This window comes from Prunus persica, chromosome G1, assembly GCF_000346465.2.
Source record: "Prunus persica cultivar Lovell chromosome G1, Prunus_persica_NCBIv2, whole genome shotgun sequence".
NCBI lineage: Eukaryota > Viridiplantae > Streptophyta > Magnoliopsida > Rosales > Rosaceae > Prunus > Prunus persica.
The window spans coordinates 1674440-1685315 of record NC_034009.1 but is presented as its reverse complement, the minus strand read 5'-3'; the positions used below and the strand labels follow the sequence as shown (position 1 = coordinate 1685315).

Below are 10876 nucleotides of genomic sequence, written 5' to 3'. Positions count from 1 at the left end.
AACGTTACTTGCCACCTGAGCATGATAACTGTGACTTTATGCTGATGATGTCAGAGTGTAGAAATAGTTTATGTTTACAGATACCTGCCCGGCCTTTGTGTATGTTGACTTCGTTGGTCTGGCTATGAGTCTGTCATTTGAACTCATTGAATATTTTAGCTACTGCATTTATAAGGCCTCTCTATACCTCTCTATACCTTAACATGCTCACAATATTCTTTTCCATGTTTCTTTCATTTCATTTTCTGTCCTTGAAGGCATTATGTCATGCTTAGAGTTATTTATTGTTAGATGATAAGAGCTAAAGATTATGCCAATCATGACAGGTATGGGATCTTGGCGGACAAGAAAGACTAAGGACTTCATGGGCAACATATTACCGTGGAACTCATGCTATCATTGCAGTAATAGACAGTACGGATAGGGCCAGGATTTCTATTATGAAAGATGAACTCTTCAGGTTGCTGGCACATGAGGATCTTCAAAATTCCGTTGTACTGGTTTTTGCAAATAAACAAGACCTCAAGGATGCCATGACCCCAGCCGAGATCACTGACACCCTTTCTCTTCACAGCATTAAGAATCATGACTGGCACATCCAAGCCTGTTGTGCCCTCACAGGAGATGGCCTGTATGATGGTCTAGGTTGGATTGCCCAGCGGGTTACAGGGAAAGCACCCAGTTGAAGATAGAGAGAGAGACAGAGAAAAGAGATTTTTCATATATTTTCAAGGATGAGTGATGTAAAAGTGTCAGTTGTGTATCATCAATGTTATTTGCTCTGAGCAAATTTGTAGATTGTTTCCAATTTCAAATGCTTGGAATATTTTACATTTTGAATCATTAAGCATTTCGTTAAACAATATGATATGCCTGGAAAATTGTTTATGCTCTGCCAAAACACTGAAGCATTTAATTGAAAACTTGCTACACTCTGCACAACTGCCCTAAATTAAAGGCACACGAATGGAATCATTGCCATAAATTGTCATCTGCACAATAAAGCATCTAGTAAAACATTCCTGAATAACAGCAACAATCGAAATCTGTGATACGTCTGAATCGTAGCCTCTGTGAACAAATGATAATGGAAGCCTGAAACTGAGCAATGATCATCACAGTATCCAGCATCTGCAACCTTTTGAATCTTTGGGGCCTTCAAACCATCGATCCCAGAATGGATTAAGAGGGCCATGTGTTCTGTCAATCAAGAGTAAATTACAATAAGAAAAGGGCCGCGAATTTAGAAAATGAAACAAAGAACTAGAATAGAGGTGTTACACTGGGAGTAATGGATCAGGCCTCGTTTCTGCATTGTTCAGTATTCTGAAGTACAAAACAAAAGTCGGTTAACAAATTGATCATGGGAAAAACCAGCGTTCTCGATAAAACTCAAACAATTTAAGGATCTATCATGCTTACTCCTTGCATGCAGCTGAGGCCTTGTCCATCTTTTCCAGTTGTTCCAACTCTTCCTGTGGAAACAACATAAAAGAATAAATCCATTAGCAGTCTGAATACTCCAGTCATGCTGATAAATAATGACATACATGAACTGTCAAACGACCATCCTATTAAATTCTGGGTTATTCAACCCACACACACACACACACACAACATGCCGGTGAGTCACTTTTCAGGTGCCTTATGGATACCAAATCACACAACTAGTTCATGGAAACTCCTTCCCACCAAAAAGGGAGGAAAGCAATTAAAGCAATGAACATACTCAAAAGCTCCAACTCCTAATCAATCCAAATGTGAATAATGTCCCAAGATGCTTGGCCATAAAAATTCAGGATCATGGGAAGCTGAAACATGCCACTAGATGCTTGACCATGTGCATCATGGGTTTTAGTTAAGATGTATTACAGAAAGACTCGAGAAGCCAATTACTTCCAAAAGGGAAAATGTTAACAAAATGACACACAAGGGCATGCTACTTATCATAACAAGAGAAGGTTACACTACACAGTTCAATGACATTGACATCCAACTTTCCCCAATTCCCCCGAGAAAGGCAGTCTACACCTCACTCTCTTCAAGGTGCCCTACCTCTTTGGTGGAAGCAGATATGGAGTTGCAATTCTTAAAAGAATGTGAGTCTTGTAAAGGAATATGGCATTGATCGAGCTAAATGCAGTTGATGGAAAGTTTCAATGTACTCCACTTCCTATTTTTTCAGTCTTATTCTATATCTTACTTCAAAAGTAGTCACTCAGTTGTGTTTTTAAAACTGGAAACGAATTTAATGTAATCTGAAAGATTCTAATATGGTATGTTGGTGAAATTAATTGCTAGGAAGAGCTAAAGAAAGAACTGGTTACTTCATAGTTTGTTGTCTTATATAATTTTACAGAAGGATAATTTTTCCTTAGATTTTTTTGAAAAGGGGTGGTGAGAGCATTTTGCTTTCTTCATTACACTACTTCTACAGGGGTCAAGAATGAATCAACATACCATTGCTTAACTAAGTAGGTTCAGGAAATTGATTCAATGAAGGTTTTGCTGAGAAAAATAATGTTGTATAGTGCCAAAAGGATAACAACTTTTAGCTCCAGTCCACATGACTGATCACACCCATATATCTGGTTGCTCCTAGGTCGGGAAGTTGAGGGTGTTTTAACAGTTAAAGTCCTGAGAGGTTAAAAAACCACAACATAAATGTAACAAATTCATAATTTTCTACTCGGCATAAGAGAAGTCATCTTTCCAACCACCCAGCAACAAATTTAAGAGCCTTTATGAAATTCTACAGCTGACAAGTAAAAGCTTAGGGGTCAACATACATTGACTCTGGGTAACTGTGATCAACTGTAACCATTACACAACTCCTGTTGTTAATACACCCTCAAGTAACTTGTAGATATTGCTTGATTCAACTGAATATTCTGCAATTTGAGCTAATTTCTTTTTAGTTTTTTTCAAAGTTTCAGTTATCAACAATTTGATAGGTCACACATTTTTACAATACAGCATATATTTGAACCTTATTCTTGCACTTTCTTCAGCAACACCCCATGTCATCTTTTCAACCTAATGAAGTTTTGTCTTCAAGGAACAGCTTAAAGACAAAAAGTTCACAGGCCTTGCACGGCATTTGACCATATGACAATCATCAAGAACACTAACTTCAAGCTTGGCACCTATGAAGCCTGAAATATTTATACAGACACAGGCAAAAGGAGTGGGGAAAGTATGTCACTGTATAATGTGTAAACTCAATGACTCACTTCTCTCATAAGCTAAAAATGAGTGATTAAAATAACTTTCCTACATGGCAGCAGTAAAAACCATCCTGCTTTCACCAACAACAAAACCAATCAGTTGTCTCGCAGGAAACATGCACCCACTCAAAGCAAGACAACTAAACACCAAAATGTCCTGGACCGTCTACTTCCATTATTATCTATCTTCTACAAATCAGTTTGTCCTTCTGCACAATAAACTATAACAACCGAGAAGGCAATCAAATTACACCTAAGCACAAAGCTACATAATAACTGGACCTGAACTCACTAAATGACTAATAACTCCAAAAACTCTAGAAGCCTGAAAAAGACATGGTTGCAATTGCAAAGCAAATCACCGAAGTTCAATTCATAAAAATCCATTTCCACATAAGGACACCAACTTTAATAAAACAACCACCCTAATAAATTTTAGCTAACAGTGAATAAGATGGTCACATGGTCGTAATAGGCAAATCTCAGACGGTCACACTCAAAAGGGGCAGCATAGAACTTCCCAAACTCTCACATTACACTATAGAACTAGGAAACCAAACCCACCGATCAATAAAACAGGACCACAATCTAGCAAACAACTAAACCAAACCATTTCAAACTCTGCACCCAGTTCAACACATTCACCGCTCAGCTAAATTTTCTAATAAATTCCGAACGTAGATTTTCAAACAGAAAATTCGGTGACCGTACAAAGCCAGCAGCTAATTGAATTCAAAATTGAAATTGGAAATTTCACTGTCTGATTGACATCCAATCAAAACCGGAAATGAGATATAAAACAATCAAAATTCAACATAGAATGCAACAGCAACAACATCAAAAGGACAAAATTCCCAGCATCAGAATCAAAGTAAAAGCATCACTGACCTCTAAGAATCTAGCTTCTTGCTCGAGCCGTTTCAACTCGGCCTGTATCCTATGCTTCCCTCTGGTATCAGCGGCTGACAAAGACTGTAGCCTTTGGGTTGTTGGGCTTACTGATTCTGACCCATCCGATTGCATCTTATCACAGAAAGCACTAAAGGACTAAACTTCACAACTAATACTCAGTTGCAAAACCAACTTTCTTCACAAAGAAACAAATTGATCATCGCCGCCAGGCCATTGGACTGAAACTTAAGGACGACCCAGAAATCTTCATGGACCCCACAATGAATTTCACACCAAAAACGCAAAGCCCTTTTGCAAAGGAGCGGATCTATAACAGAGAGAGAGTGTTTTTGTGTGTTGGGTTTTTGGGTTTGGCTGTTTTAAGAACCTTTTTAAAGGGAATGGCAGGAGAAAGGAAGAAACTTTCTTCTTTGTGTTTGTTTGGTTTGTTTGGTAGTGGAGTGTTGGTGAAAGCTGGTTTTCTTTTCTGTTTTCTAATTTTCTGTGTCTTTTTTGTCTCTCTCTCTCTCTCTCTCTCTCTCTCTCTCTGTGGAGACCAAAGAGTCTATCAAGATTCCTACTTTGTAGAGCCCCATGCGATGTTTCATCGTCACACTTTGCACCCCGAAACTGTGGATTGTGGAAGGGCACTGCGCATGGTACCATGGGCTCAGACAGGACAAAATTCAGCTCAGGTCTTTTAGTACTATACAAAGTAGAAAGGCTGAAGAGGAAGTCCGTAACTTGTAAAATGATTAGCTAGGCTGGGTGTGGTAGGGTATTGTCACTGACAAAAATTTTGCATGTACCCGACATAACATCATGTGATATGTGAATGTAATATAATGAATTAATTTTAATGAGTGTTGCTATTTTCACCTATCTGTTTATTTTTTTTACTCGTTTTATCTTCCCACCCACCATGAAAATTTGAAAAATTACAATCATATCTTTGCACCCACAATTATTCCTAAAATACCCTTCCATTCACTTAACACTTTTAACTCTAACTTAACACTATTGATTGAGTCGGAAAAATTTTAATTTAATTTATTTTAAAAAAAAGGGTTTTCAACAGCCACCCACCGCATACTCCATCAAACCTTAATATGAACCACCCATACCTTCCACCTCAGGCCAAGCCTCCCTTCCTCGGTCCTCCTCCTCATGTCTCTTTCACCATTATTTCAGTTGTATTGAACAACACCTTCAAACCCCAATCTAACATTCTTCTCCTTTATCCATTTCAATCAACCCACGAGAAATATTACATCAATTGGCCCAGATCTGAGATGACACTTCGACTGCATTGCCTACCAAAGTTGCTCATCCTAGTCTTCATCAATATCAGCAACTTCATGGCTCTTTATTCCTCCAAGTTTCCAATTTAACTATTTCTTAACATCAATCAATCTTGGTTGTCACGAGGTTGGGTGGGTAGTCTAAGGGTTGTTTGCTGGGTTCTTTTATTTATTTATTCTAATTTTTTGTTTTTATTTTTACTTTTATTTTCCTGACTTAACAGTGTTAACTTAGAGTTAAGTCCTTAAAAGTCATTTTACAATAGGGTAAATTTGCTTTTAAAACTTTGAAGATAAGGTGGGTGGGAAAATAGGATAAGGGGGTGGGAATAGCAGCACTCATTATAATAAGTGTATATAAACGTGATATTCTTGTCAAATAAACAACACTTACCTTAGCTGGATCTTGTTTTGTGCCAAGTAGGTAAGTGATGGATGTGTGACAATTGTGTGAACTTATAACATCAGTTGACATGAACGTTATGCTAGCTATCTTAGAGTTTCTCCAGGAGAGTCTCTAAATTTTAGCTTAAATAGCTAAAAAATCATTATAGCAAATTACTTAAAAAGTGATTCCTGCACCAATGTTCTCTATTTTTGCTAATCTTGAATATTTTATTATTTCTTAAAATTTAAACATTTGATTATCCTAATTCATAATAGAGGGAGAGAAACAGAGACATAGTGAGAGAGAGCTGACAAAGAGAAGAGGAAGAAGACTTTGAATTTTTTGACTGTTGCAAGAAGAATGCAAGGCTTCAATTTCTCTCTCCTTCTTGTTAGATGTAGTGAGCCACTAGATTCCAAAAGTGTGTTTTCCAAATTGGAGAGCCAATTGGCGAACTTGGTGGAGTTGTGGTTTTCCCTCCTTGTCACCAAAATTGGTAAAATAGGGTACAACAATTCTATCGGAGATGTTTTTACACAATTTACCTAACCTTTTTGTTTTTCATGCGCATTAAATTTTTAAAATTATACATCATTAAAGTTTCATCCTTATCTTTCTCAATAATTGAATGTGTGTATTCGATTCCAAAGATCATAATGAAGTCTTTTCTTACATAACAGTAATTGTGGAGGGATTAGGGCTAGGGGTTATAGTTGAAGATTGGAATGATACTTTCTTGGCTGCTACTATGTCCAAGAGGGGCCTAATGAGGTCTTTTTTTAAGCTAATCAAGTAGCAGGGATAGAAAAATAGTTGCCCTTAACTAATGATTTGGGTAGAAACACCTCTTGATTTATGGCAATGGCTTTGCTCATTTACATGCATCATATCACATAGAAAACACCGAAAGTTATTGTGAGAGAGATTAGATGCTAGTTTTGGCATGTCAAGCATAGAGAACATTTTATTCTGGGCAAAATGATTAGATTTCTAGTATCATTTAACATGCGTACAGAAATCAAAATATATATCAACTTGACCTGAGTTTGTGGCACGTCGTTGTCTTTGTAAGTGACAAGCGCGTTTACTGTTTCTTAAGAGCAGCGCGGGTGTGCTGTCATTTCATGATTTTACCCAGTTGTTTTTGCGACGGCCACGTGTTCACATTGGGCCAAATCCTCGTAACTGCTAGGTAACAGTAAAACATCTCTCTCACTGTCTGTCACTCGTGTCTCTCTTGGTCGGGAGAAGAACTATTCTACAAATCCAGAGTCTCTGCATTTAGATCCTCCGCATTTACATGCATTGCGCTCAAATAATTCAATGACCTTGAATAGGCTACGTCAGCTAGTATAACTTTTTTGTTTTATTTACAAAATTAACGGTAACGTGTTTCCGTTACCTCCCTGTGTCTCTCTTTCTATAAGCTCCTATCTAATCTATATCATTTGTCTTTGGCACAAAGCTATTCAGCGACTGTTTCAGGAGCCAAAACCCATCATTTTCTTTAGCAACTTATCAATATTTCTCCAATTGATAACTTTCAATTTTCATGAAAATACCCAATGATTACAGCCACTACCCATCAATTGATTGTCATTTGGAATTCAGTCAAAATTCATGAAAAGAAGCTGCACTCTATCTTTGAATTCAGGGATGAAATGATAAACTATAGAATGGAAATTTACAAAAATGAGCGTTGCAAGAAATTGGTTCATCCTCAAGAGCTTCGACCAATAGTGTAATAGCCGCTTGGCGAAGTTTATCGGCTTCGCCAGATACTTGAATTCCTAAATTCACTTAACACTAAACACATTTCTCTTTATTAGCTTAGCTGTCTTGTTTTGAGTTGTTGGATTATTACAATGGCTCAGATCAAACGAAATACGGGTAAATACAGAGGCTCTAAATACGAAGGCTTGGAATCTCTATTCCACTCCTTCAATGGTTGATCTTGATTGAGTCAAAGTAAACTCATTTTGTGCCCCAATGGAGAGGTTGGGGTGATATGGGCCCTTGGATTTGAATAAACCACATTCTCACTAAATTTGGCTCTTAGGTTAAATTTCAAATCAAATGTAATAATTGAATGAAAGAACATGGAAAGCTATAGGCTTACGATTAACAAAATTCAATTAAGTAAGAATTCAGAACATGGAAAGCTAATGCTAAATTCAAACTCTTTGTTTCTAAGCAAAGTTTCTTAGCAAATCAGAAGACAAAGGCTTCCGTTTTTTCTCCCTTTCTTAATGGTAAGAGTCGATTGCCTAGATTTTGCAAGATTTTCAGTGAATTAGGTCATGAAAATGCATCTGTAATAATTATAAATGTATTGATTGAAAATGGTAAAATGTTCATAAATTTGGAATTTTATACTTATTCGTTGTATTTTTGAAAATTCTAAGTTCCACTTTGAATAAGTAGGGCAAGTTTTGTATTGAAAGAGAGGCTTTAAGATTGGACAAGTTACCTATTTCTGGTTCAGTCTCCTCTTTGCTACGTTATGATGTGTACAAACGGCTAATGAAATCGAGCAAGACCAGCTCGCCCTATACCACCACTACGTACGTGTCAATCCAAAATAAACCTGACTGACTATTCAAAACCATTTCTCATCCACACGCACAGGTGTCAACTCCCTCTGCCACCTGCATACATGTGTCACCCACATGCAATACCGAAACCTCAACTACGTCAATACATAAACTTTCTGTTCCATCATCTCTCAGACTAAGAGCCTAAAAAAATTTCTCAATTTTGTTTTCGAACAAAACATAATAATAATGTCGTCCTCCATCTCTTCATTCTCATCAACTCTCATCAGACGAACGATCCCATTTTGTTCATTCACCACCTCTACTACTTCTGCAACAAGCACTCAATTTCTGTCACCCAAAAGAAAGCCCATATGGCCCCTTCTCTCCCGTGCTCTACCCGACTCGCCGGACCAGTACCCGACCAGGAGCCCACCAGAGTTTTCTCCCCCAGTTCCAGGCCGCTATGACCAGCCTTCTGCTCCTCCTGAGGTGCCTGGGATTTCCACCTCTCCGGATGTGGACACCACTCCTGTTCCGCCTCCTGAAGTGAATCCATACCCTCCACCGCTTGACCCGGATCCGAACCCGGGCCCGGATTTTCCCGTGCCTCCCTTGAAACCGCCTCCTGTGCCCGATATCCCGCCACCGTTTCCTGATAACCCGCTTCCAAAACCCGACGTAGTGCCGCCGCAACCACCTGATATTGTGCCTCCTCCCCCGCCGGAGCCCGAGATTATTCCGCCACCAGCTCCCCCGCCACCCCCAACTGGCCCGGGTGGGCCAATTGTTGTGTCGATATCTCTTTTTGATACATTGTGTAGATGAAGTTTCTGATCTTATTTATTATTGATCAAGGAAAAAAAAAGTAGCAAAAAAAAAGAAAAAAGAAAAGAAAAGATCAGTGGTCGATCATAGAATAGAGTAGTAGAGTGGATGTATATAGAACCAATTTACTTGTTTTTATGTTACAACTTTTCTAGTTTAGTTTTTTAATATATATATATATATTTTTTTTGTGTTGGGTGTATTAAATTAAATTATTAGAGAAGATCAGACAACCTTTTCCTAATTCTAATTAACCATGCCATAATATTCGAATACTAATTCTGGACTGAATTGAGTTTTAGGGTTGGAATCCTGCCATTGAAATTGTTCCTAAGGAAAATCTTTGGCAACCACACAAATGTTTGGACAATCCAAGTTAACCTTTGGCAAATTTTTGGTGTAGGTGATGCTCATAAAAAATAAATGAGTGTGGCTTCCAGCACCGTTTTGCAATTTCAAAGCATGTGTTTCACATACAAGGTTATTTTATTCCTTGAAAAAAAAAATTGCGATTATATGATGAAGCTACAATTAATGGTGGGAGTTAATTATAGGGAGTTAATTATAAGGGTATAGTTTTTTGGGTTTATGTTATAAAGAGTATGACCGCTTAAAAAATATAATGTTCCAGTTTATGGTAATAACACTGTTAGTTTACTGTCATGTTGATTAATGCTTGTTATGTTGTTATTTCTAATATATGTCCATCAAAGAAAAGATGAAGAAAGAACAAACCAAATCAACTCAAAATAAGCCGAGTTCAAATTGTTTATACTATTATGTGATAGAAATACATTGTTAATATTCTGTCATAGAAGTACATTGTTAACAAAAATGAGATCCATAACTGAAATAGTAACAAAAGATAAATCGATTATCAAAGCTTAAAATACATTCTAAAAATCAATTAAAATCCGAAGAGAAACACATAATTGAAGTAAAAGATAAAAAATCTCAAGTCCAAACGACGACGTGGCGAAAGAGGAGTAGAGTTAAGAGCATCTGATCGAGTTTCGTTCGAGGTTTCGAACAATCCAAAAAAAAGAAAAAAGAATAGAAGCACGATTTTAGAACAAGAAATTGAAGGTGAAATATTGAAAATTGTAGATCAGAGATAAAGAATATAGTTGGACTTGAGATTGAGCTTCAATGGAAGCTCATCTTGCTCCAACATCGAGAAAGCACTAGCGAGAAAGGAGAAAATGAATCTAATTTGGTTTTTTGGCAAGTATGATTTTTCTCTTTCAAATTCATAGTACAAAGGCAATATAGGTATTTTACACATACAAATAAACTAAAAAATAGCTATTAAATTGAAAAAAATTGACAACTGTCAATTTTGGGGTATTTTTTGGGTGTGTTTATAGTTTTTAAATGGTATAGAGTTTCTTTATATAAGACTATGTCTAAGATTGGGTATATAACTAAATTTCTATATTTAAAAAGGGTAGCCGCTTGGCTATATATAGTTCTATTCTATTGAGGGATCCCTTAAATAATTTTATTTGAAGGATCTCTTAAATAATTTTATTTGAGGGACACCATTTAGGGTCACTACAAATATTTTTTCAATGATTGAAACCATTTATTTTTTAAGTTTACATTCATAGATCATCCTTGCAAAAAATTAGACAAATCGGAAACCGTTTTGATATCCAATTGTGTCCTATAAAATCAATGAACAAAGTGCTTCAAGAAAGTACTAAA

At 37.0% G+C, this 10876-nt stretch overlaps 3 protein-coding genes across 3 annotated transcripts in view; 2 read left to right on the top strand and 1 right to left on the bottom strand.

Annotated features, from left to right (window-relative positions):
• Positions 1-888, top strand: part of LOC18791950 (ADP-ribosylation factor-like protein 5) — a 2823-nt gene extending 1935 nt beyond the window's left edge. The window contains exon 3 of the mRNA XM_007225501.2: positions 327-888. Within this exon, the coding sequence (XP_007225563.2) occupies positions 327-686 (360 nt within the window). The 3' untranslated portion in view covers positions 687-888. The remainder of the gene's footprint in view (positions 1-326) is intronic.
• On the bottom strand, positions 885-4686 carry LOC18788893 (guanine nucleotide-binding protein subunit gamma 2). Its single transcript, XM_007225886.2, has 4 exons — positions 4116-4686; positions 1423-1475; positions 1282-1326; positions 885-1200 (listed from the first exon to the last, which is right to left on the bottom strand). The coding sequence occupies exons 1-4, from the start codon at positions 4248-4250 to the stop codon at positions 1116-1118; spliced, it is 318 nt and encodes a 105-aa protein (XP_007225948.1). The 5' UTR covers positions 4251-4686; the 3' UTR covers positions 885-1115.
• On the top strand, positions 8591-9169 carry LOC109946491 (vegetative cell wall protein gp1-like). Its single transcript, XM_020554526.1, has one exon. The coding sequence runs from the start codon at positions 8591-8593 to the stop codon at positions 9167-9169; it is 579 nt and encodes a 192-aa protein (XP_020410115.1).